At 40.2% G+C, this 27,147-nt stretch overlaps 3 protein-coding genes and 1 long non-coding RNA gene across 4 annotated transcripts; 1 reads left to right on the top strand and 3 right to left on the bottom strand.

Moving 5' to 3' along the window:
• Nucleotides 1-464: 464 nt before the first annotated feature.
• On the bottom strand, nucleotides 465-3,934 carry LOC132160338 (elastase-1-like). Its single transcript, XM_059570102.1, has 8 exons — nucleotides 3,886-3,934; nucleotides 3,631-3,722; nucleotides 2,587-2,684; nucleotides 1,776-1,904; nucleotides 1,161-1,297; nucleotides 914-1,056; nucleotides 660-809; nucleotides 465-572 (listed from the first exon to the last, which is right to left on the bottom strand). The coding sequence occupies exons 1-8, from the start codon at nucleotides 3,923-3,925 to the stop codon at nucleotides 561-563; spliced, it is 801 nt and encodes a 266-aa protein (XP_059426085.1). The 5' UTR covers nucleotides 3,926-3,934; the 3' UTR covers nucleotides 465-560.
• A 3,461-nt stretch (nucleotides 3,935-7,395) lies between these two features.
• Nucleotides 7,396-15,447, bottom strand: LOC132160352 (uncharacterized). Its single transcript, XR_009437975.1, has 3 exons — nucleotides 14,559-15,447; nucleotides 13,988-14,086; nucleotides 7,396-7,686 (listed from the first exon to the last, which is right to left on the bottom strand). It is a non-coding gene; the product is annotated as an uncharacterized LOC132160352 (long non-coding RNA).
• A 641-nt stretch (nucleotides 15,448-16,088) lies between these two features.
• Nucleotides 16,089-17,998, bottom strand: LOC132160313 (uncharacterized). Its single transcript, XM_059570078.1, has 4 exons — nucleotides 17,935-17,998; nucleotides 17,357-17,671; nucleotides 17,038-17,208; nucleotides 16,089-16,373 (listed from the first exon to the last, which is right to left on the bottom strand). Exons 1-4 carry the CDS (start codon nucleotides 17,981-17,983, stop codon nucleotides 16,171-16,173), a joined length of 738 nt encoding a protein of 245 aa, XP_059426061.1. The 5' UTR covers nucleotides 17,984-17,998; the 3' UTR covers nucleotides 16,089-16,170.
• A 2,955-nt stretch (nucleotides 17,999-20,953) lies between these two features.
• On the top strand, nucleotides 20,954-24,834 carry LOC132160266 (uncharacterized). The gene is made up of 6 exons (XM_059570009.1): nucleotides 20,954-21,316; nucleotides 21,602-21,931; nucleotides 22,030-22,161; nucleotides 22,740-23,078; nucleotides 24,038-24,331; nucleotides 24,462-24,834. Exons 1-6 carry the CDS (start codon nucleotides 21,025-21,027, stop codon nucleotides 24,566-24,568), a joined length of 1,494 nt encoding a protein of 497 aa, XP_059425992.1. The 5' UTR covers nucleotides 20,954-21,024; the 3' UTR covers nucleotides 24,569-24,834.
• Nucleotides 24,835-27,147: the final 2,313 nt, after the last annotated feature.

The following is a 27,147-nucleotide window of genomic DNA, read 5'->3' as shown; positions in this document are numbered from 1 at the left end:
CTAATAATATGACCAGCACCTGTGTAATAGACTTGTTTAGTACTACAAATGTGTTGGACTACAAACCCCATGAGTCCAAGTACTATAAAGTGGGAGATCAAACTTTCCGGCCTTCCTCTTTCTGGGACCATGTGCTCAGCAGGAGAAGCTGTTTGGCATGTTTCAAAGCTGTTTGTTATGAAACGACTAGTTATCTTGTGAACAGTAAGGAAGTAATGTCTGATCCACCTCATTCATTAGTCATTCATTAAAGGGTCTACACAAATATTTACATTTGCATTACATTTACATTTATTCATTTAGCAGACGCTTTTAACCAAAGCGACTTACAAATAAGGACAGTGTAAGCAATCAAAAACATTTTACACAAAATAGTCACATAGTTACACAATATTTTAATGATGATTATTTTTCGAATTTTGTCACAACACAGTGCATTAGTTAATTTTAGTTTTTTTTAGTAAACTAGATTAAATGATTCAAAAGCGGTCAGAGAACAGATGCGTAGTCTCTTGTACTTTTGCACATTGCAGATGTAAATGGAAGATGTTTTTTTCTGTTTATCCAATGATCTGAAATTAAATAAGACCAGATGATCCTAAAGTAAACTCATAATAAGTTTATAAAAAAGACAATATGAGCAAATGAAATGCACTTACGTCATTAATCCAGTCGATGTAGGCAGACACTCGAGTGAAGACTGTTGGCTTCTTGTAGGTACTACAACCTGCTCCTGACCCGAAGCTGGTCACACCATGTACGACGTACTTACCGCTGACCAGACAGTTCAGAGGACCACCAGAGTCACCCTAAAACAACACAACAGGAGCAAAAATGAGACATTATACTGTGGCGCCAAGTAACTTCTCACAGGAAACAGTTTATGATCTGTTTGAGGGTCAGTCTTTCTCACATGACATCCAGCTTGGGTGCTGTTGCCAGCGCAAATCATGTTTTCCTGCACATAGCTTCCCCACCAGTCGCTACGAGAGCAGGTATTGTAGTTGACCACAGGCAGAGGGGCCTGTATCAGCACATCAGAGCTCGACCCACCATCTGCATGAAGATCACATCCATGAGAGAGAGAATTCAGGATTACTGAATACCAATGATTTCAGGCAACATCAAGGCTGATTTGTGGTATTTAAAGTCAAACTGACTCGATGTGAGTCCCCAGCCAGTGATGTAACACGGGTTGTTGTGGGGCAGAACCTGTCCAGAGGGTGGCAGGGTGGCCAGCTGTACATATTTGTTCAGAGTGGCATCAGTGGACAGATGAAGAAGAGCAATATCATATCTGAAAAGCAAAGAACAGACATCATGGTCTGCAATTTCATTTTTGATGCAAGTTACCAGGTCACTGAAACTGAACCTTTTTGTAAAGGCCTGCCAAGGTGAAGGTTTTCAGAAACACCGGTTTCAGTGTTGTCGTGTAGTTGGTGAATCCGTTTGTGTGCACACTGCGACTAGGGCTTAATTAGCAAGAAGTTATAGGTGTTCTCAATAATATTTGGTCAGCCAATGAAATCACAGGGAGGTAGCAGATTTTTCTACATGTACAGTCAAGTATGTTGCGTTAAATTGTCAAGATATTCAGTCATATATTTCACATTAAAACAATTTTTAATTGGTTATACATTCATGTAGGATGTGTAATTGTCAGAACTGTTCTTTGTGTTGCATTAAAGTTAACTGTGTAATTGTTCATATAGTGGTGCATTTTGTTTATAATTGTCGCCACAATCATGTATGTTGTGTATGTAAGGTTCACACACCCAGAAGACAAACTGTTGCTGTCCCAGTTGGGGTGGATGTAGACATCGCTGACACTCATGTACTGCTCGGGACCCTCGTGGATGGTGATGTTGTGTTCACCCAGGACAACACGCCAATTTCTTGAGCTGCACAGGAAACGCGTTCAGATAAACACAGGTACAGTCAGGAAACAAGAGTATACTTTTTGATCTATTAGGCTACGCACCATTAGGTCTTGTCTAAAGGCACAAAATCTCCAGGGACTAGTCCCAGTAAATGGCAAAACAATTATAAAATCAGGCAAATTAGAAGTTTTAGAAAGTTTTGCAAACACATTGAAAGTGAAACACAACCACCGAGGGTGAACTGTGACAGTCGTGTGAGAGTCAACAGTCGTATGTTTTACATTTTAGGACATCCTCAGACCACATAAAATGAAAGTGGCAATGCCATTTTGTCCAATGACTGGAGCCTTGATGGCTTTTCATTTTATGAATGAGGACTGAGGATGTCCTAGAATGCACACCCTACTGTACAGTCACTTCAGATTCAAACTCATTTTATCTGTCTCAGTTTTTGCCAAGTTAAGATTATACATTTTGGGAGCAGATATGGCCTTATGGTTACTGAGTTGGACTTGTAACTCAAAGGCTGCAGGTTCGATTCCCAGTATGTGTTTTGTGTTTGTTCACTACTCACTGCTCCTAATATGTGTCCGCTAACTTGGATTGTTTAAATGCAGATGACAAATTCTGAGCATGAGTTACCATGCTTGGCAGTCACTTCACTTATAAACCATCTAGATACAGAACACCACAGAGTCATTATGTTTCAACGCAGTGTGCTGCCGTCATCACCCATCCTGGTCTGATAAGAGACCCACCAAAGTGAAGATAGTAGGAGCCACCATTCGTATACTGGAGAGAGATCTGAGAAAGACACAGTGATTTTAGTTAGAATTTGAAAATGTGAGGAGAAAAACAGTAGAAACTCCCTCATTTCTTTCCAAAATTTTCTGTTGAATGTTCAAATGTTCAAAATGGGCTGTTCATTCCAAAAGTGGAAGAGAGTACTTTAATTTAATCCTAATCATGTCTCTTCAGAAGATTTGGATTATATTTTAATTTTGGTGTGGACTTGTTATGAAAACGTATTTCGGAGTGTTTTCTCAACGTGCAAAACCTCCCATTTTAACCAAATATTTTTTAAAACATAAAATAATTGCAGGTAATAGTGTTCATCGTCTGTTTGATTACATCTTTAATTGATTTTTACAAACATTTCTACACATAAACTGACAGTCACCACTGATAAACTACAACTAAATATTCTAGAAACTTAATTTTCTGTAAAGTTGCTTTGCAATGATTTGTATGGTAAAAAGTGCTATACAAATAAACTTGAATTGAGATGAACTGAACTGAATTAAAAACATTTTCTCTTGATCATACAACCTTTAAGGGAACATTTCATTTTATCACTTTGCAAACATTATGGGAATATTACTTTTGAATATTCTCTGAACATTCTAACGTAGTAATATTTAAAACATAGTTCCATAAATGTAACATATCAATACATATAAATATGATATATATATTCTGTGCTAACAATTACATTACAGACCGGATAACTTTGAACTACGTTCTATTAATGTTACTGGAAGAAAGTTCCGGTTCATAACCTCAGCAGAACAGAACATTCTCTGTTAGCTGGGTCAGTGGGACAGCAACAAACATTCTACCATATGAATAAATATAGCTTAACCACCTTAACCTGCTTTAACAATGTCCATTTAGTTGTTGAAAATCACCAACAGAGGTTTGTTAGGGAGATTTAAGAGGATTTCAGCTGAGTTTGTTAAAAATAATGTACCTGCCAGGGCCAGGAGTTGGGTTTTACCACATCTCCACCAATAACTCTCTCCTCGAGGGCCAGATCCTCCAGATATTTGGGCTCAGCCAGGGCTGGACACAAAAGCACACTTAGACATGCTAGGATTTTAGTTTGAACCCATTTAGATTCCATTTTTTTAACATCTGAGTATGTAGCATTTGTTAACCTGGAAAAATCTACACAACATGCAAGTTATTCAGTGGACTTCTCTACGGAAAGAGAAAGGTCTCTTACCCAAAGCAGCCAGCACACTCAGCAGCAGGGTCCTCAGCATCTTTACAGTCTGTCTGGGCTTTCTGTGCTCTATAATCATCCATCGCCCATATATATATGCCACAGAGATTCACTTTTACTGTCAGTGGTGAGTAACTCAATACTTTTGAAGTGATGACTGTTTATCAGCTGTCTGGGAGGTTAAGGATCATTGTGAGGAATCAAACCCTAGTTTAAAATAACAATGATGTCATACTGTATCTTTCAGATAACAAATCTACAATAGTTTGTGTTATAGATCAGATACATTCATAATGACAACCTGTCTTTATCATTGCAGTATAAGATCTTCACTCAGGTTATATAGCGCCAAGGTTTATAATGTTAGTTATAGGTCAGACACATTCATAATGACCATCTGTCTTTATCATTATGAGATCTTCACTCAGGTTATAGTGTTGATGTTAATAATGTAAGTTATAGATCAGACAAATTCATAATGAGAAGGAATATTTAATATTGACATATTGCTGGTTCTGTCAGTGGTGAGTAGCTCAAGTCAGTATAATAATGATCAATGGGACATTCACCTAAAAATAAAATTGCTGTGCATTTTCACCCTCAGGCCATCCAAGGTGTAGGTGACTTTTTCTTCAGCAGAACATTAAAGAGATTTTTTGTTAAAACCTAGGTTCTTGGTTATTCATATAATGCAGTCAAAAAAAAACTAAAAACCATATACAGGCAAAACAAAATTAATAATGGGCTCTTGATGATACATTGAGGTCTTATGACGTGAAACATTATTTACAACATTATTAACTTTAATCTACAGCCTTCCAAGACCACATGCAGCATAAGTGAACAGAATTGACAGTGTAACTTTGTTGTACTTATATTGTACCTATTAAATCCTTTCGTGTAGTTATAGTGGAATAATATTCCAAGTGAATAAAACAACCTGTAAAATTACCAGTCATTTATACTGCAAATATTTTGAAAATAAGGGATACCTATGTGGCAAGTAGAATGTTGTTACAGTAGATTATTTAAATGACTATTAGCCAATGGTACTAATGTATTTTGAAATACATTTTTATATTTTATATTTATGGTTTTGTTTTTTCCCTTTTTATGAAATTGTTTATCTATAATGTTCAGGAAGCGCTGCCACGCAAGTTATGTTCTAAGTGCAAGGGTAGAGCTGATTTAATTTCCTGGGATAGAGAGGGGAAAGGAGGACATTTCTATCAAATCCAGAGCGATATTAAATGTTTAGTGATTGGAAGTGGAAATCACAGCTTGAGATCAGGTCAGTGAGGTTTACCTGTACAGCCCCTACCTGCTGGCCTCTGTTTCAATCACCCACATAAACCTCACTCCCATCCGGGTCACGGCACCAATTTAACCCCTCTCTCCTGGGTCCTCACAACTCGTTCTTGTTCTGAGTGGGTTTCAAACACAGGTCTCCCGCATGGAAAGCAGACGCACTAACAACGAAGCTAAAGACTGCACCATTAGCATGAGTTGCTAGTGAGTCTCTTGAGATCAGGCTAGTGGGGTTTACCAGATCCTAGCACCAGCCAGTCTGAATCAAGCCTAACTAACCAACCAAGAACAGAACAGCTTGTAACATTAACACAGAATAACACATATTGATAATCCCAACTGTGATAATAAACATGCATATATAAGAAATATGTACATATATATATAAATGTGTAAATAATTCTTATATATATTCATTCATGCATGTATATTTATATATAAACATACGTTATATTAATAGTTTTTATTTTGGATGTGATTAATCGATTTGACAGCCTTACATTAAAGCTGTTACTGGTAAATATCATGAGACAGAAGAAAAGGAGTGAGAAGGGAGGAGGGATTGCAGAACTCACAAAAATATCTGATGGAGATCATGATATAATCTAACAGTTACCTATCCATGAACAGCATATCCTGCCTAATAAGGTTTATTCATATTACATACTATCTGCTACAATAATACATGACTAAAATGATCAAATTTGTATCTATTTATTTGTGCATTTGTCAGTGTGTAGAGTAACACATACTGTATAAAAGAGATAATGGGACAGTGTAGCCTTAACCCATAAAAAGTTAATGCAGTAAACAAGTATCAAGACCACAGGTAAGGCAATAATTTAAATAAAAGACAAAAAAAGAAAACCCTATACTGAACATAAAAGTCCACCGCAGCTGTAGAGCAAATACAACAGCAGTGTAACCAAGAAAAGAGATAGTAATGCAACAAGTAAAACGTTAAATAGAAAAACAGTTCAGTTAAAAGCAAAGTGCAACTGTAGTGCAGAAACAACAGGTGTAGAATATATCAGTGTAACCTTTAGATAACAATGCAAGTAAAAAAAAAAAATATATATATATATATTGCAAGTATTAAAGAGATACACACTTTTGCTGCAATGTGTCAGGTACAAAGCCATGACTCAGTTTCTGAAGAGTCCCACACAGCTGAGGAGGAACCACTGACTGCACAGTTTTCATTGTCACAAGCCACTATGTCATCCAGATCTTCAGGCCATATGCAGATGCATCAGAGTCTTTTTATGTTCTTTTTATGAGCCCGTGTTCCTGCCCTTTTTGTGGAGACTTGTCGAGTATAATAAGACATAAGCTCAGGTAGTAAAGCTTTGTGGAAGAACTCCTGTGACTTCTTTAGAAGTGGTGTCCAGTAGTCTGTATCCGGTAAGACCTGATCCACATCACAGCTGAGGATTGCTGTTTTTTTGGGGGGGGATAGCACACTTTTTAGATAGTAGATGTAGCTGGTTTCTCAACACTAGCAGACACAACAGCATGAATATGTTATTCTTCCTGCTCTTGAGGTATACCAGACAGATGATCGATGTTGCAGTCTCGTCTGAGCATCAATTGCAGCTGCTTTTGTCTCTGTTACCGCACTACCAGGTGTGTGAGCGTGTTGCAATGCTGGAACAGGACAGGTAGATCGCATCCATCCTTTCCTGGGTCAAGAAGATGCTGTAAGATCATCTGACCACTTGTTTGTGTTTATATGGCTCGAGTATCACAACTTTGCTTCCCTTTGGAATTTTTCTGTATATGCAATCTTACACTTCCAAAGGTCCATTGTTATTCCTGTTTATTATCACTGTGTACTACTATCCTGACAGGTGTCATTGAGCATGTCCTAAAACATGGCCGCGACTACCCAGAATGCAACGCTCAGAGACGTAGTTTCCAAATTCAGCATCATGAGTTTCTTCATCAACAATTTGTCTGATATGAATTAATCAGGGGTTCTTTCTTCACCTCGCTCAACACATCTAAGATGATTTGACATAGGCCTGATCTTTTATTTGTGCAAATGTGGCCAAGTGGTCTTTTTGCTGGCGATATTCAACCCTCAAGAGATATACAATAGACTACGCCACCCTGGGACTATACCAGGGAATCACAGTTCACTTAAAATGTTATAAGGAACCCAGGTGCATTCCACTGAATAATGTGAGCAAGAGACGTGGGTAGCAAAATAGAGTTTGTTTATTAGTACAAAAGTTTAAAATGCAGGAATAGTCACCCAGCCAATTACTAAACTGGAAATCACAATCCACAATAAGGATTCACAATTACTTCGGAGCTGTGGCCTATTGGCATCAAATGGGCTAAGAGAGGGAGCAAAAGAGGAAAATCACACTAAGTGCACACACACACACACACACTCTCTCCAATACCCGTGATTTTATCAGTGGTGCTCACACAGCATAACACAGCACACGGTGAAGGAAAGCCTCACTGCCGTCGGACACACAGCTCCTGTAATTGTAATACAAACCAAAATAAATCAAATTAATAAAAATTAATCAATAAAAACTTAAATGCAGGGGAGCAAAAGAAACCCTTCCAACATAAAGAAAAGAAATAAATTCTAGCTTAAACAGCTAGATAATAACACAAAAGGAAAAGGAAAAATAAATTTAAAGACAACAATGTCCAAGAGAAAATCTCAGCATTCTGAACCAGTCCAAAATGAGAAACACCACAAAGGGCAAATGAAGAAATAAATATCTGAATGAGCGCGGCCCTCGAACTCGTTATTTCCCAACGTACGAGGAAAAGATCTTCAAAATACAGTCACAGTAGGAGCAGGTTTTAACCAACAACTCCAAAATCGGGCCGCGCTAAATCACCCAGAACAAAATGATGAAAACACACAGCAAAAATATACAGAAAAGAAACGAAAGCAAATCCAGCAGGAACAAAACAGCAGCGTGCTTCTATATGTAGTAGGGAAATGCAGCACGCCCAGTCTTAGCCCAAATAACGCAGCCGTTCGCCACACCAGAAAGCAGAGCTGACGTCAGTATCCACGGGATAGAAATGAAGTAGATGCCAAACAGCATATATTGGATATCCCCACTCAACCGGTAAACACACGGGAATGCTGGGACTAGGCAGTGTAACGAGCCAGACCGCACGTAACGGTTGTTTACAATAGACTCTCCAGTGCACGCAAAGCCCCACAGAAATAACACAAGCGGTGTTAAAATGCCCAAACGGCTGTGTTTTAACCACAGACCTCTGTTGAATGCCGGTAAACAGGAAGAGCGCAGGCACAGAACAGATGACCACCTCCGGCCCGCACCAAACAGCCATTTAAACACACCTCCCTGCGGGGAGATAGGCTACCAATAACATGACGTCACTACAGGGAGGATCTGACTAATCTGCCACAATCTACCCCTACTTTTTGTATCGTCGCCCCGACGATAGAATACGGCAACCCCACTTATCAATTCCAAGGCCTGTAAATGACAGAGATCCCACTAGAGACAGACCCACCTAGGGGCACAGCCTCACCAGGCGCCTCCACTGACCGTGGCAGGTGATGGACATTGGAGTGCTGGCCTGCTCTGGGTCTCGTTGATCTCCGCAAAGCCATTACCTCAGTGCCTGGTGGGCCTACAGACACAGTAACAGATCCCGGAGCGAGACCCATTTCTCCAGAACGGTGTTGTCCTTGGGCTACTGGTATCCCAGGTACCGTCACCAGGGGGCAAGGGTCCAAGATATCCAAGGGAGCTTGGACAGCTGCAGGGACTAAATTACTAACAGCCGGACTCTGAGCCTGGGGGGTTTCAGGGACGAACAGTAGCAAATCGCCCTCGTCTGGCTCATCCTCTAAAGGCAGCGCCCCCTCCACCAAAGGCCTATCCCGAGGGCTCGGAACTGGACGGTCCCCTAAAATCTTAGCCTTCAACAAAGAGCGATGAACATGCCTTACCTTACCCAACTCATCAACCGGTGCAATTGTATATACTGAACCCCCTTCAACAGGTGCCTTCACTACTTTATACACAACTGGGCTCCACAAGTCTTGGATCTTATGGCGACCTCTCATGCCACACTCACGGAGGTAAACCAACTGGCCCTCCTCAAGTGACACACACCGCACATTCTGATCATGATGTATTTTACGTCTCTCCGCGGCCACCCTTAGCCGATCACGTGCCCCTTCAAAGGCCACATGGAGCCTAGTTTGATGTTCCACAACCCACTCATGAACATTACCTACCCCCACCTCCTGGACTCTGCCCAACAAAAAGTCAACTGGGAGCCGTGGTTCTTGCCCAAACATTAGGAAGTATGGGGACTCGCCAGTGGTCTGATGCGGGGTGGTGTTATAACAGAAAAGTACTTGTGGAAGGCAAGACACCCAGTCCCTCTTCCGAGAAACAGGCAATGTACGGAGGAGACTATGCAACGTCCTATTGAAGCGCTCGCATTGGCCATTACCAGCCGGATGGTAAGGAGTAGTGCGAGACTTCTCGACCTTGTACAACTGACAGAGCTGCTGGATGAGAGAGGATTCAAAGTTACGGCCCTGATCGGAATGAATCCGACCAGGGACCCCAAACTTGTAAAACCACTCGGCCACAAGAACCTGGGCCACAGTCTCCGCCCGTTGGTCCCGTGTGGGGATAGCCATGGTGTACTTCGTGAAGACATCAGTCATCACGATGACATTTTCAACTCCTGAACGAGAGGGTTCAAGCACAGTAAAGTCAATGGCTACGATCTCGTTAGGTCTTGATGCCAACAAATGGCCCATAAAACTACGGGCAGTGGGACCCCCATGCTTAGCAACTTGGCACCTTTCACACTCCTGGCACCATCGTGCCACTTCTGAGGACATTCCAGGCCAATAACACCGCTGCTGTACCAACTCAGTGGTACGCTCATTCCCCTGGTGCCCATGCTCCTGATGAAGCTGCCTCAAAACCTCAGATTTTAAGGTAGTGGGTAAAATCAATTGAAAGCACTCCTCACCCCCATCAGAGCGAAACACTCGTCGATACAATACACCCTCTCTCTCAATGAACCGATCCCACTGACGAAGCAGGATCAATCCCAGCCTAGACAACCGTTTGCGTTCTTCCACTCTAGGGAACACCTTTCGCTTCCAAAAGGGCAAAATTTCCTTAATCACAGGGTCTGCCTGTTGCAAAGAGCTCAATTCTGCAGTGGTATAACTGGGCAGGGCTGTGATCACCGCTTGAGTGGCTTGAACAGCTACCTGCGTACCAGCCCCCTGCTGTACAGCACGAGGAACTGCAGTGCCTGGAAGCAAGTCCCCTAACATGCTAGAGTCAAGTGGGTGCTGCCTCGACAGAGCATCTGCGTTTCTATTACATCTGCCTGATCGATACCTCACCTCAAAATCAAAAGCTGCAAGTTGTGCTGCCCAACGCTGTTCAGTCGCCCCAAGCTTTGCCGATGATAGATGGCTAAGGGGATTGTTGTCGGTGAAAACAACACATTTGTGCCCCAACAAATATTCACGGAACTTTTCAGCCATGGCCCACTTGAGCGCCAAGAACTCTAATTTCATAGAGCTATAGTTGTTCATATTGCGCTCAGTGGGCCTAAGACTGCGGCTGGCATATGCAATTGGCCGCACGGTTCCTCCCTGTTCTTGGGAAAGAACTGCCCCAAGACCACTGAAACTAGCGTCAACCTCCAGAATAAATGGCAGAGTAAAATCTGCGTAGGCAAGCACAGGGGCAGAGGTGAGTTTCCTCTTTAAGGCTTCAAAACTATCCTGACAAATCTCACCCCAGGCACCGTTAAAACTCACCTCCCTACGTTTCTTTGTCTTGCCACCTGCCAGTTCGGCCACCAATTTATGCAGAGGGGCCGCCAACCTGGCAAACCCCTCCACAAAACGGCGGTAATAACTGGCAAAACCCAGGAACGAACGCAACTCGGACAGACTTGTAGGAGTGCGCCACTGAGCTACCACTTCAATTTTACTTGGGTCTGTGGACACACCTTGAGACGACACCACATGCCCTAAATACTTTACCTCACGTTGAAAGAAGGCACACTTTCCTAACTTGGCTTTTAGTCCTTCAGCCCCTAACCGACCCAAGACCACCCCCAGACGCTCCAGATGTTGAGCCACCGAGGAAGAGAACACCACAATGTCATCTAGATACAAGAGCAAAGATTGGCATTGTTGGTCACCAAACAACCTCTCCATCAGACGTTGGAAGGTACTGGGAGCGTTACAGAGACCAAATGGCATCCTATTCCACTCGAATAGGCCAAATGGGGTACAGAAAGCAGTCTTAGGCCGGTCAACTTCAGTGACAGGTACCTGATTGTACCCGCTGGCTAAATCCATAGTGGAGAACCAGCGGGCACCAGTCAGGGCATCAAGGGACTCCTCAATACGGGGCAAAGGGAAGGCATCCTTCCTAGTTTTAGAATTAAGTTGACGATAGTCCACGCACATTCGTAGACTACCGTCTTTTTTCTTAACTAAAACAATGGGAGACGCATAGGGGCTGCAGCTTTCCCGGATAACCTGTGCCTCAAGAAGTTGATTAATGTGGGACTTTACTACCTCATATTCCGAAGGTGGTATACGCCTGTACCGTTGCCTGACAGGGGTATCGTCCAGAAGCGGAATATCATGGGCCAAGAGGTTAGTGCACCCCAGATCACCCTCATGGGCTGAAAACACAAATTTGTACTTGTGAAGCAAAGCCCGGACCCGGCTTTGCTCTTCCCCTGCCAAAACTGACAAATCTATGGCATCAATCTGGTCCTCCACAGTAGAGGGGACCAAGGAACTATGGGAGCCTACAGTAGCAGTTAAGGACCTCACTTCAGTAATACCTTCTGGCAAACTAATGACAAAGACACCACTCAATGTGCCTAAAGACGTCCTGGGGTAAAGAATCACCTCAGTGGTACCCACATTCACAACCGGGATATACACCGTGCCCCGGGTCACTTGAACCAGTGCGGGGGAGGCCAACAAACCAGCAGGTAAGCCTGAATCTGGAGGCTCAAACAGCACGGGACCGGAAGCATAATGTTCTGAGCAGGTTGCCGCTACCAGCTTCATGGTACCACCTGGAATGTGACACATGCCCCGCCCCCGCACCCTAACCCCCCCAACACGATCAGAGGTCTGGACACTAACCTTACTACAATGTTGTAATGCCTTTGTGACGGAGCTAGGGGCCTGTGACACCACCGGTAAGTCAAAAAGGGATGTACCATGTTGTCCAAAAAGTTCCTGGTAGCACCGGCCCAGGACATTCATCCCCAAGACACCCGGGACATGTCCACCGGCGCCACCAGGAGGATCTCGGACAACCAGCACTCCACACTCCGGTACTACTTTACCACAAAGTTCGACATCGAGCTCCATATACCCGATATAAGGAATCGCAAGACCATTCGCAGCGGTAAGTTGCAACCATTGACACGACCTAAGACGCTCCTGCCCCCATGGTTCAAAATACTGGTGAAAGCAACTCTCGGTGATCGTGGACACCATGGAACCGGTATCCACTAAACATGGCACTTGAACACCACCGATGAGCACATTAAGATGAGGACAGGAGGACACCAAACGAGAGACAGAATTTAGACGGTTTACAACATTTGAGTCAAATGACTCCCCATCCGCGCTGTGACTCCGCAGCCCGGTGGGGATTAGTTTTCCGACGGCTGTGAAGATCGAAACTGCCTAGACCCAGTTGAAGATATACCCACTGCTGGAGCGCGAGGGAGAACACGTTCTCCATCACACTCTCGGGCAAAATGGCCAGACCGTTGGCACCTCCGACATACTATATTACTGTGATATGGGGACCGGCTATATGAATTAGGGACCTGCAAGCGAGCCAACCCTTGGGTAAGTTGGTTTAACTGTTCTTGTTGTGCCTTCAACATTTCCCGTAACTCTACTAGCTCCGACTTGGAAGGGGAGCTCAACCGAACTACCTGCGACTCCCCCTGCATGGCATACTGGGCCCCATAGGCCACTGGTACAGACTGACTTCGCCCTCTCGCACCCCCAGGCACTCCCTCCCGCTCCCAGCGCATTGCCTCGCTACGAACATCTAAGAGGGAAGAGGTAGGGTCACGGCGGACTAATTGTTTTAGTTCCCGACGAAGACCAATATCGAGCACGTGCTCGACAAACTGGTCACGCAATAAAGCTTCTGCATTTGGTATGGCATGCGGCGACTGCTGTTTTACCCCCTCCAAGAGGCCCATCAATGCAATAGAGAACTCTAAAAGTGTTTCTCCTTCCTGCTGCCTCCTGGAAAAAAATGCCTGTTGCAATGCTACATATGACAAAGAACACCCATACAATTCCTTTAAGGCCCGAATTATCTTATCTGGATCCCCCCTCTCTGTCTCAGACCGATACCTGATCTCATCCCGAGCTTCTCCCTCTAAATGATCAAAAAGAAAGAATGCTTGATCAGCTCTAGACAAATGGCGAACCCGCATACAGGCTTGGGCCTCCTCTACCCATTCATTTATGGTAATACCGGGTCTCCCGCTAAATTTTGGGCACTTCCTATCTCGGGGAACAAACACAAATCGCTCAGTAGATGGGGCACTTGCACCAGCAGATTGCTGTGCACCAGAGGGTAAGGCGGTAGAAATAGGAGCTGTACTAGGACCTGGAATAACAATTTGAGTCTGTTCTTGTCTAAGTCTCTCATTATCAGCTCTTAATTGGGCCACAAGATCCTGAAGTTCTTGTAATTCTTCTGCCATCGCTAACTTTTAGTAAAACACTTACCACCAAGCAAGGCGGGGCAGAAAGAAATTTGGACCTGAAACACAATCAGGGGAGGTAGCCAAAGAGACCCTTCAAAGAGTCTACGCTGCTGTCTTGTTCCTGTAAAAATAAAAAAAAAAAAGCAAATAATGGCAATACCAGCTGGCAAAGAAATCTTCACCCACGTCTCTGTTCCATTTAGTGGACCCTGCCGACTACGCCAAAATGTGGCCAAGTGGTCTTTTTGCTGGCGATATTCAACCCTCAAGAGATATACAATAGACTACGCCACCCTGGGACTATACCAGGGAATCACAGTTCACTTAAAATGTTATAAGGAACCCAGGTGCATTCCACTGAATAATGTGAGCAAGAGACGTGGGTAGCAAAATAGAGTTTGTTTATTAGTACAAAAGTTTAAAATGCAGGAATAGTCACCCAGCCAATTACTAAACTGGAAATCACAATCCACAATAAGGATTCACAATTACTTCGGAGCTGTGGCCTATTGGCATCAAATGGGCTAAGAGAGGGAGCAAAAGAGGAAAATCACACTAAGTGCACACACACACACACACACTCTCTCCAATACCCGTGATTTTATCAGTGGTGCTCACACAGCATAACACAGCACACGGTGAAGGAAAGCCTCACTGCCGTCGGACACACAGCTCCTGTAATTGTAATACAAACCAAAATAAATCAAATTAATAAAAATTAATCAATAAAAACTTAAATGCAGGGGAGCAAAAGAAACCCTTCCAACATAAAGAAAAGAAATAAATTCTAGCTTAAACAGCTAGATAATAACACAAAAGGAAAAGGAAAAATAAATTTAAAGACAACAATGTCCAAGAGAAAATCTCAGCATTCTGAACCAGTCCAAAATGAGAAACACCACAAAGGGCAAATGAAGAAATAAATATCTGAATGAGCGCGGCCCTCGAACTCGTTATTTCCCAACGTACGAGGAAAAGATCTTCAAAATACAGTCACAGTAGGAGCAGGTTTTAACCAACAACTCCAAAATCGGGCCGCGCTAAATCACCCAGAACAAAATGATGAAAACACACAGCAAAAATATACAGAAAAGAAACGAAAGCAAATCCAGCAGGAACAAAACAGCAGCGTGCTTCTATATGTAGTAGGGAAATGCAGCACGCCCAGTCTTAGCCCAAATAACGCAGCCGTTCGCCACACCAGAAAGCAGAGCTGACGTCAGTATCCACGGGATAGAAATGAAGTAGATGCCAAACAGCATATATTGGATATCCCCACTCAACCGGTAAACACACGGGAATGCTGGGACTAGGCAGTGTAACGAGCCAGACCGCACGTAACGGTTGTTTACAATAGACTCTCCAGTGCACGCAAAGCCCCACAGAAATAACACAAGCGGTGTTAAAATGCCCAAACGGCTGTGTTTTAACCACAGACCTCTGTTGAATGCCGGTAAACAGGAAGAGCGCAGGCACAGAACAGATGACCACCTCCGGCCCGCACCAAACAGCCATTTAAACACACCTCCCTGCGGGGAGATAGGCTACCAATAACATGACGTCACTACAGGGAGGATCTGACTAATCTGCCACACAAACATGATATCTGGTTAATTTGGTGCTTCACACAAGTTTGTGGACAGGATTAAGTTATCCAAGATTACAGTGTGTTTTTGTGTTCATTGGAAAGGGCAGATATATATCGATACTCAAAATCATGATCAGCAGTGCAGCAATTGGCTGGTGGCAAGATAGCAATGTTATGACATCATAGAATTAAACTCAAGGAAGCAAAGTTATATTAAAGTCATAGTTTCATAAACTGTTTTAGCATTTGTACAGTTTTTACAGTGTTGGATAATTTTTCCAACATTAATAAATCTCTTAACAATTCTGGATCATATCAAATTGTCAGCAATAAAATCAGCTAACTGAGAAATCCACGTATGAAAAAATGCATGGCCTTTAAATAAATAAAACGTATTGTATTTTGTTCGTCCACCCATCAGATCAAATAATATAATAACTATTTGAATTAAATTGTTTTGTTACATTATAATCAGAACATAGGAAAAAAAAAACAAGCTCACTCTTGTTATAAAACCGAATATTTATTCAAATGCTCACTAATTGCTTCTGTGTGATCGATTTCAATGAATAGAGCAATGAGTTAAAAATATATTTTGGGGATTATACCAGCAACCTTCAGCAATTATATCTGGAGCTCATCCTTCTGCTCAGTTCATACTGTTGGTCTGATTTTACTCCATGGGTCATGTCTAGTCTCTTCCGTCCACTTCTTGTAGATCTAATGTCATTAACCAGAAAAGCAACAGCAGCCACACTCACAAGAGCAGAGGCGACCAATCGGATCACAGCTTCAGCAAAACCACAACAGTGGATGTGGTCTGAAAAAAAAGAAAACACTTCATCAGAATTATTCACTTAGCTATTTTTCCAACAAGACTTACAGGTGGCAGTTTTATGGGTGATTAGGAGTTTAAGCATCCATTGGGATAAGGCAGAACGTCCCCAAGTTTTAACGTTTGCATGCATACTTTGCCGGTTTAGACAAATAACATTAACTATGATTTAATGTTTAATATAATTCTAGACATCCTTAACATCATCTCTCCTAGAAACCTGTGCAATTATTTGATTCTTTCTCCAAGATCTTTTGTTCCTTGAGCACTAATGTTTTGTAAGCAACACCCCCACTATCACAGCCCTCTACATGTCTCTGCCACACATCTGTGGTCTGTACTTTGTTTCAGATCACAAAAAAACAAGGAAATGCTCTAAGCCTCATTTGCACAAACAAGTCATTGCTTTTTTTTATTAATGCATGAGTTTATCAAATGCAAACTTTTAATGCAATGTAAGTGGCTATGAAAACTTCTGCTAAATGCATTAATGCAATGCAAATGAAACCTTGCTATTTGAATGGCAGTAACATGAAACAACACCTATGGATGTGTTTGGTCATAAATGCACAAGTGTGTCCTTCCTGACACATGTCATACTTTGAAAATCTAATCACACTTAACATCACATATGTTAGAAATGGCATACCTGAGCATGGTTGATGGAGTTCAGTAACGTTCATATTGTTAGTCTGGTTGATGGTTGAATTATTTAGCACACAACTAGATGACACCAAATTGGACTTTGGAGAACTTTCTGATGATGAAGAACTGTGTGGAGTCTCTGATAAAGCAGAGATTCTTTTATCATCTTTGTTTACTGTAAATAAATATAATTAAAGCCATTAATATAATAAATTGTGCATGTACTGGATATCACAAAATATTTCTAAATATTAAAATGACAAGGATATAATTCCAATGAAGAATGGTCATGGTAATTTGCAATGTTTTTTTTCTCTACTCACCATAAACCGTAACACTGAAAGTCATGTAGCTGGTCTCACTCCTGATGACTGTAACTTTGTAAAGTCCAGAGTCTGTGGTCCTGGTGTTCAGGATGGTCACAGATCCAGTCTGATCCAAATGTAGCCGGTCTCTAAATCTCTCATCGGGACCACCATATGTGGAGCTGGTTTGCATGAGCCTGTTGACTTCAGCTATCCGAGTGCTTCCAAACATCCACTGAATAAAGAAATGTTTCTGTTCTTCAGAAACATCAGTGTGTAGAGTAAAAGATTCTCCCTCCATCACTGACACTGTCTTCATTTCATCCGTGGCATCTGGAGAACAAACAGCAACATGTTTTCTACAAGACTAAAGACTCAAAAACGTTATTATTGTTAATGACTAAACTTTATCTGTACTAAATTTATCACCGGGGTGCAAAACTAGTGGCTACAATTACATTTGTACAAAGAATAAAGTGTTAAATTGTCTGCTTAAAAAAAAATAATAAAAATAAAAAATATGTGAACCACCATCGTTTAGGCAATTTATTTCTATAAAAATAATAGAAGGAAGGCATAAAGCACCCATAACTTACCAAGCAGACGCCACAAGCACACACAGAACAGAATAACAGCGTTAACCATATCCACAGACGGTCGTTCACCATCCGCTGTGAATAACCTCTCACATCGCCAGCGCATTTGTCACCGTGGTCACACGTCTGCGCTTCAAGTGCGCGTCTACTCGACGGTGCGTGGTAGATTTCTTTTTTTTTTTTTTTTTTTAGGAATGATGGAATTCATCCATGTTGTAAGTGCAGATGTGATTCAATCTGTAACTGCTATTGTATGGTGTATCCTGCTTATGTGGAGAAAATCAACATAAAGAGGGGAAAACAATTATTAAAAGACAAAATAACCTGTTTTGTACTTTTTAATAATTTTTCCTTCTCACTGTATGTTGATTTTCTCCACATAAGCAGGATACTCCATACAATAGCAGGTACAGACTGAATAATAACATCTGCACTTATAACACTTGAAACGTGAATGTCATTCTTTAAAAAAAGAAAAAAAAATCCATGGATCCAACTGATTTAGAATAATGTTAACTGTAAGAAGAAAGATAGCTGTACAAAACATAATCCAAATTATGCATTGATTTAGCAGCATTCCACATAAAAACGGAAAAAGTATACAGATTTGAACCCAAAAATACATAAATAAATATATTAAAAAATATATAGTAAAATAAACGGTGAAAACTTAAATAGAAGTCCTTGAATATAAATATGAATACGAATATGAATAAAATTGATAACTGAAGGGGGATTTACTAAAGAAGAAGACTGTAGCTCCTTTAACACGCTCGCACCTTTATCTACCACACACCGCCGAGTACACGCGCACTAAACTTGAAGCACAGATAGCGTGACCGCGCATGTCGTGTGCCAATCTGTTGATACGCCTACTCTTGCAAATATCCTATCTTAGCTTCCTCATTTCTAAATGTATTACAGTGTTAAAAATGACATATGCATATGGTCTTCTTTAAGCGTTATCACATCGTTGAGAAATGTAGTAACCTACTACTCAGCTGGTGTAACGTCTGTCAAGAGTTGAGTGCTTTTGTGTTTTAGCTCTTCATTCTGGGTGGGGTTCGTGGGGCTCTGAGACGACAAACACAACGGTTAATCAGTGCAGAAAAATATTGAATAGTCTCATTGATAGCCATCTTTATGAAATGAAGATTCATCTCTACAGAAAAATGTGGAAAACGCTAATGCTTGTTCTGTTTTTAGCACTGGCAGGTAAGTTTTTGGACATTTATTTAGGCTACTATTATTTTCGGTTTCGATTTGACGACGTTTTTAACATAAATTATGCGTCAAATGCATCGAAATGAACGCAGAAGAAACAACGCGTTTAATACTAACCTTTATAAAAGGCTATTTGTTTATGATTCATGGTAAATCACATTAAAATAGGTCCGGTTCGATACTGCAGTAAAGATAGTTTGCAGTTTGAAATTCAGATTTCTTAAGTGCCATCTGAGATTTTCATCTAAAATTAGGATTTTTATCTAGCTCCTATGCTTAGGTTGAGTCTTTTTACGTCTTTGCTGACGTTGAAAAAACTGACAAACACAGTGTCTGGAAATTACATTGAAATAACATGAGTCTAAATCTAATGCATCCTGAGAGTGTTGATTTGGTCCAGAAACAATATAAGTTATACCTAAATGAAGCTTAAATGATGTTGAAATATTTCCACTGACCACTTTTGAACTAGTTTTGAACCTTGTAAGGAGGTTCTGTGAACGTCTAAATCAGACGTACAGGAGACGTCAAAAAAAGACGTCATAAAAACTTTCATTCTGGCTCCTCAGTGGACGTCTTTTCAACGTCTGCAAAGACATAAAAAAGACGTCCACTGGACGTAACTTTGCCCATTGGGAGGCTATTAAACAGAAATAACTGAACATAAATATAGGAGCCTGATAAAAATCCTAATTTTAGATGAAAATCTCAGATGGCACTTAGAGGCTTTTGCATCTGAACTCTTCATATGTAAGTTCATTTTACCTAATAGATTGGAAACCGTTATTCATTGGAACAGCAACCATATGACAATATTAGACAAATAACGGGGGCAGAGCAAAGAGAAACACGGCCACGTGATAAAATGCTATTGTGAAAGTTTTGACAAATCGAGCTCAATCTAAAACAATGTTCTTTTATTCCAGCAGTCTGCGTGTTTATTGGTAATAGACGTTAAACATGAAGAACGCCTTCCTTTCACATTCCTTACACTGGCGGACTTACCAAGGGGTTTATGGACAAGAGCTTTGCTGTGAAAAAATTCACAGATCAAGCCGGTGAAGATGACACAGGTTTCACTCCTCTAAGTGTCCAACTTTCGGAGCTATAGGCATTATACTATTAAGAGTCGCAAAAAAAAATAAAACGGATTTCGGCCCAAAGGACAGCGTCACCAGAATTCACAAATCATGGAGAATGATATTCGGTATTATTTGCGTGTCTATGACAGCGTACTGCGTATTTATAGCCAAAAGAAATCTGAATATCAGACCGCAAACTATCTTTACAGTATAGTTTGTTCATGTAGCCTACTGTTCATGTCTACTGGAAAAGTTTGGTATTCACATTTGACACACACATACCTCGATTCATAACACAGTCATAACGCATACAAATGAAAAAGCATTTTGTTATATCTGGATTTCATTCATTCACACGGTCAAGCCAGTTTTACTATATTAAAGTTGACTTAATTCCTGAAAAGCGGCCTGTGTGTCAGTGGCCTTGGATAAGAGTTTTTACTCGTTACCTCGAGCCCAAAAACCTAATTTGATGTTGCTTTCGATCGACAAAGAGCCTTTTTTTATAAATGAAAACTAGTAAAACTAATATTTTTATCTGTAGAAAACTAGTTTGGTAAACGTCTGCTTGCCTAAACTTTTAATAAAGCCTAATTGCTTTCATATTTTATATTTTGTTTTATGTCAGACAGTGTATGCAGTTATGCTTGTTGAGTACATTTATCTTGTTTCAATACATTATATGGTCTCAATTCTCTATGAAATGATATATTATAAACTTGTTTCTTTTTGTTCACCAGGTGTGTCTAGTACAGAGACAGATGGAACTGAGTCTGTGTCGGTGATGGAAGGAGATTCTGTTACTCTAAACTCCAATGTTACCGAAATACTGAATGGTGATAATATACTGTGGATGTTTGGACCTACAGACTTTCTCATATCTCAAATTGGAAGAAAGAATGACTTCACTTCATTTTTTGTCACCGATGATGAGGGATTCAGAGACAGATTACAGGTGGACCAAAAAAGTGGATCTCTCACCATCAGAAACACTAGAATCAGACACTCAGGACACTATAAAATAACCATCACTAAAGAAAAAATAACGTCCAAGATATTTATTGTTAATGTCTCAGGTAAGGATCTCAAGTTTTTCTATGCAACAATGGCCCAGTTTAGATATAATGTGGTTATTCTAAACCCTGACTTGTGTTTTTTTTTTTTTTTTTCACACTGTTCACATTTACATTTGGGCTATTAAATATAATTTGGTTATTTGGTTTAAATAAGTACTAATTACCAATATCTAATTACAGTTGAATAACATGTCTGTGTGTAAAAAGCATTTATTACGTGAGAGTTACCAGGTTTTGCGGAAATTACAGTTCCAGACATTGATTAACATTCTGCTTGTTTTCCAGCTGTGGTTGGTGATATGGATGGAGTAAAGTCAGTGTCAGTATCAGTGAAGGAGGGAGATCCTGTCACTCTAAACCCTGATGCTGAAATTCACAGAGATGCTCTAATGCTGTGGATGTTTGTAGAAAAAGGCATTCTCCTAGCTAAAGTTGACATTGAGACTAACAAGACCTCATTATACAATGATAATGAGAGATTCAGAGACAGACTGAAGCTGGATCATCAGACTGGATCTCTGACTATCAAGAACACCAGAATCACAGACTCTGGACTTTATGAACTGCAGATCAGAGGCAGTGAGAGTTTACAGCGATTCTTTGTTTCTGTCAGTGGTGAGTACCTCACTGTGATGACCCACGGTATCAGTAGCTTATCTTCGAAGTCATTTCAGATCATCACCTTGACTAACACCTTCACTGTCTGTTTTTAGCTCTTCCAGATCCAGGTCTGTCTCCAGGTGCTATAGCAGGAATCTGTTTAGGTGTTATAGTTTCTCTTGTAGCTGCAGCTGGTGCTTTACTTTACTATCGCCAAAGGGTTTCTAAATCAAAAAGCCAAATAAGTAAGTATAATATATTTTAAACAAGATTTCCATCTCCTCCAAACATGCTAGAACTTAGTTTAAACTCTATTTATTGCACAATAATTATATACTGTATTGTTTGTACAGTCATTTTTGTGTTTGTTTCATGTGTGTTGGTCTGTGGTCTGCCATTGTTGTTTGGGTTGTCAAGGACTTGCACGTGCATATAGACTAAATGTAATGCCCATGTGCATGATGTCACTGTTTTCATAGAGATGATGATGGCATCGTTTTGAAAAAACATGCACTTCAAAACCTGATTTCAAAAGTTTTTGTTTTCAAGCCCCCAAAACGCCATTGGTTTATAAATGAAAGGCCAAAACACATGTAAAGTTTTTTGTCTTTTAGCTGAAAATGGTGTCAAATAAAAAAACCACTCCAACCGTTTCATTTCCTCACTTGATGTTGATTAAAACGTATTTTCGGTTGTGTTATGCTGCTGTTTTCCATACATTTCATATTTACCACAGCATTCAAGCTCTAAAAATGAGAAGTACCGTACATCCATAATAATACCATAAATCTTAAACACATTTCTATTCTGTTTCTGTGTGTAGCTGTGACAGGTGAAGATCAAAAGCCATTGATTGAGGGAAAGTCTGTCACTCTGTGCACTGGTCTTACTGAAATACAGAGGGATCACATGATAGAGTGGTGGTATGAAGGTGAAGACAGTCTCATTGCTAAAGTCAATGGAGAGTCCAGAGAGACATCTGATGGTGCTGATGGGAGATTCAGAAGCAAACTAAGTCTGAATGCAAAAGGAGATCTCACTATCAGTAACATCAGGACCATACATTCTGGACTCTATAAGTTGAAGATCATCAGCAACAGGAGCTGCAGAAGCAACATCACTGGAAACCCCACATACAAGAGATTCAGTGTTACCATCAGTGGTCAGTATATCAAGTCTTCCAGTGTTAATGATCATGTATTGAATGCTTAAAGTGCTACAGGGATAGCTTACCCTGAAATGAAAACCAGCTGTTCGTTTACTCACCCTTAGACCAGACCAGAGGATTTTTAGCTGAAACCGTGATACTTGGTGATTCATATAATGCAAGTCAGCATCTACCGGCACTTTGAGAGCCAAAAAAATAAATAAATAAACAAATACAGGCAAAACAGAATTAATACCTATGGCTTCTGCAATTTTATGAAGTGAAATGATTGTTCTGTGCAAGGAAAACGCTTAACGAGAGACTTTGTGTATTGCGTTCATATTCTGCTGTTCTGTGGCCACAGATTTGCAGGTCTTGTCTTTTTCTTGCAGGACTCTGTACGTTATAGTATTAAATTAGTTTCAATTGTTTAATCCCTACCACAGCTTCTTGCCTCCATTGACAACATGCACGATTTGTGTCGATTGTGACGTCGCAGGTAGCGGAGAGTCCAAGTGAAGATTGCAAGTGACTTTTTTCTTGTCTTCATCACCTGGACACTGTTGTAAAATGTGGAGAGATTTAAACAAAAAGTAATCAATAAACTGAACAAAATAACAAATAAAAAAGACTGCAAGTGACTTTACTAGAGGAAGCACAAGTGTCTGAGAGAGCAACTGACTACATTGACCAAAACGTTCCTCTTTAATTTTTCTTTTTAAATATTGTTTTCCATAAAAAACACCAAAATACAATGAATATTTAAAAAAAGTTGTAAACAAACAGCATTATCTCACATGTGAAGCTCGCGCTCCACACTGTTAGTACATGTTGTTACTTACAGAAAAACTAGGGACATGCCAAAGTAGTTTAAAAATGTCATCTTTATGTGATGCTGAAATCACAAACAAAATTCACTCACTCAATTTAGTTTTCTGTATTTCTCTATTTCTATGTGTTGCTTTGACATGAAGTGAATTCAGTGACCGTGCAGGAGGGAGACTCTGTCAGTTTTCAGACTGAAGCTCAAATACAGAGAGGTGATCTGATACTTTGGACGTTTGGAGCTGTAAACCTTCTCGTTATTAGAGCCGGACTAACAGGAACTGAGAGTATTCATGAGGACTTCAGAGACAGACTGGAGCTGGATCATCAGACTGGATCTCTGACCATCACAAATATCACAATCAAAGACTCTGGACATTTTAAACTACAGATCATCAACCACCAAAAGACCACATTTGGAAGATTCAATGTGACTGTCACTGGTAAGTAGAACAACATTTGTTCTAATAGCTGTATGTTTATTTAAACAGCAGCGCTGGTCCTTGAATTTATTTTTTTTTCAATAGCTTCTTTCACTCTTATTTTAATGACTGTCTCTGTATTGTCTTTCAGCTTCCACTGGAAACCAACGGAGTGAATCAGAGACTGTAGTGATGCCGCTGTTGAGTGAAGATGTAGCTAATGGAGTGAATCAGCAGCAACAGACAACTCCACTTTAATGAGATAAGACACGCCCACCAGTGTCAGTCACTCTGACATCATCAACATTTGAGCTCAACAACAAATTCTGCTTTCATGAATGTGAGAAACAAATCGGTATGCAGTAAAAAAGTTGGAATGAAAAGATGTACTACACTCCTAAACATAAAAAAGCCAAAAGGGAGTTTCTGCTGTGATGCCATTGAAGAATCATTTTTGGTTCCTCAAACAGTGAACAGTTCATAAAAGAACTATTTTTATTAATGTTAACCATCATACTTTCCTCATTTTCAATTTACACTCATGTTATTTGGGGTCAGTTTGGTTACCACACCTCAAGACATTGATCAGATGATTTATTATAAGGGATTCGTCCGGTTTTTGTACTTAAATCACTGTTGTGAGTATGATTATTTCTTTCCGCATCTCATCAAATGCCTCTTTAGCTAGTACCAAAACGTCATTTTATAGCTGGTAATGGAGGCTTGAGATGTTGATAGCATTCTAATGCAGTTATTAATTAAGTTATTAGAAAGAGTCGAGAGAGACAAAGACACACAAAGAGAGAGAGAGCTTGTGTGAATTAGGCTAATGTACCTCTGTGTGTCTATAAACACTCTTCTGCTGCAGCGTCTCTAAACAGCGCTGTTATTACCTTGCTAGTGAGAAATGTCACGTGTAGCCTTTAAGTTGCTACACTATATATCCTAACTGATAAAATCATCAGGACAGTGCTGATATGGAACTGTCATGCGGTCAAGAGAGTTACCTGGAGTTACGTTCGCCATGCGTTTCCCAGAAAATAATTGCACACCACAGAACGTTCGTCAGCCAATCAGATTCAAGCATTCAGCGGCCCTGTAGTGTGTGTGTGTGTCTGTATGTGTTTTTTTTATTTTTATTTTGTGTGTTGGTTTTATTTGGTGCCGAAACTCAGGAGGAAGGAGGGACATGCTGCCGAAGATTCCTCGCCGCTGTGGTGAATCTGTGGTGCCATCGAGCATGGCGGAGCAGTGAATGTGATGAGTGGGGCGGGGCCAAGAGCCGTGGGAATGGGTCGAGGCCGGTGAAGTAATTGGAAAATGAGCGACACCTGCGCCACTCACCGGTCTCGAGTCCCACAGAGGAGCTCCAGAAGGATTGAAGGGGAGTTACGACAGGGAAGGATGAGAAAGGACCAGGCCTGGATTTTATTTTGTGTTTTGGTTTTGTTTGTGTGCGGCAGTTGTCCACGAGGGGCAGTCGTGCTGTTTTGTGTTTGTTTTTGTTATTAAAGTTTTATTTGTATGTTCGCCAGTTCCTCCTCCTTCCCATGATTACAAATGTTTTATATATTGTTAAAATATAAATAACAAAAAAACTTTTTAACATAATACAAACTATGTATCTGTTTTAAATTGTTTATATCTTTGAATATATATATATATATATATATAGAGAGAGAGAGAGAGAGAGAGAGAGGCCAGTGACACTGTGTGTTCTATATTTTCAGAAATTGTGTCTATATATATATATATATATATATATACACACAATTTCTGAATATTATATATCATATATGAACATGGTATAATTGAGCTTCAGGAGAGCAGAATTGCATTGTTCGGTATTGAAAATCAAACTTGGTCACTTTCAGCTCTGTCTTTCACACATACAGGTGCATCTCAATACATTAGAATGTTGTGGAAAAGTTTTTAAAAAACTTTACATTTAAAAAAAAAAGTTTACAAGAAAAGAATTACATTTATTTCAGTAATTCAGCTCAAATTGTGAAACTCATGTATTAAATAAATTCAATGCACACAGACTGAAGTAGTTTAAGTTTTGGTTCTTTTAATTGTGATGATTTTGGTTTTCATGTGGTGATTCATTTGACTGATGCAGCTGTTGTCTGTGGTTTAGCTGGTCTGTGTTTTTCTATGGTTTGTGGGAAGCAGAGAAACACCGACTAAACTCTTTTTTTATGGCTTAAGGACAATTGAGACTTGGACAGGTCAATATGTAAAAAAAATTGTTTTCAACATGCTGTTAATGTTTGTTGCCTTTTTTAAATAAAAAATAGCAAAAACATTTTTAAGCTTTGAATGTATAGTCTCTGGATCATTCTTTTCATTTAATAGTTGTATCCAACTCGTATGTTTTTTCTTTCTTTAAAATAACTAAACATGAATCATGCTTTTACAAATGTTTGATTATTATAACATTGTTCTTTGTTGTCATTATTACACTGATTGTTCAAAGTGGATAACAATAAAGTCCTGTTTTACACCAAGAACGATCACTGAACATTAAAAGATAAAAACGTTTACAGTCAATCAAAATCCATCTGATTTAAAACAGCTTTAGCAATTAACAACAATAATAAAAAAGGCTTTTAGCGTCTTTCCAGGGTTCAAAAACTTTGTTTCATACATTTTATGAACCTATTTATTTGTTAAAAATTGTTAGACTCACCTCAGAAAAACTAATTCTTCTGTCAGACACAGTTATAAGTCAGTCGGTGGATTTTGTTCATCTCAAACAAGCCTTTTGGCTGCATATACATCGGTCTGTCATTAAACTGACGGGGTACAAAACAAAATGTGATTGGTTGCTTTAC

The sequence above is a fragment of the Carassius carassius genome, chromosome 16 (assembly GCF_963082965.1).
Source record: "Carassius carassius chromosome 16, fCarCar2.1, whole genome shotgun sequence".
NCBI classification, from domain to species: domain Eukaryota; kingdom Metazoa; phylum Chordata; class Actinopteri; order Cypriniformes; family Cyprinidae; genus Carassius; species Carassius carassius.
The sequence above is the reverse complement of the archived record's forward strand: the minus strand, read 5'-3'. Positions and strand labels throughout refer to the sequence as shown.

Coding starts and splice junctions, on each gene's coding strand:
- LOC132160338 (XM_059570102.1), bottom strand. CDS start 3,925: ATGCTGAGGACCCTGCTGCTGAGTGTGCTGGCTGCTTTGG. Junction 3,723..3,885: donor GAGTGTGCTGGCTGCTTTGG/GTAAGAGACCTT, acceptor TTTTGTGTCCAG/CCCTGGCTGAGCCCAAATAT. Junction 1,905..2,586: donor ACGGCAGCACACTGCGTTGA/AACATAATGACT, acceptor GCGTTTCCTGTG/CAGCTCAAGAAATTGGCGTG.
- LOC132160313 (XM_059570078.1), bottom strand. CDS start 17,983: ATGGTTAACGCTGTTATTCTGTTCTGTGTGTGCTTGTGGCGTCTGCTT. Junction 17,672..17,934: donor GTGCTTGTGGCGTCTGCTTG/GTAAGTTATGGG, acceptor TTTGTTCTCCAG/ATGCCACGGATGAAATGAAG. Junction 16,374..17,037: donor ACTCCATCAACCATGCTCAG/GTATGCCATTTC, acceptor CTTTTTTTTCAG/ACCACATCCACTGTTGTGGT.
- LOC132160266 (XM_059570009.1), top strand. CDS start 21,025: ATGGAAGGAGATTCTGTTACTCTAAACTCCAATGTTACCGAAATACTG. Junction 21,932..22,029: donor ATTCTTTGTTTCTGTCAGTG/GTGAGTACCTCA, acceptor GTCTGTTTTTAG/CTCTTCCAGATCCAGGTCTG. Junction 24,332..24,461: donor ATTCAATGTGACTGTCACTG/GTAAGTAGAACA, acceptor ATTGTCTTTCAG/CTTCCACTGGAAACCAACGG.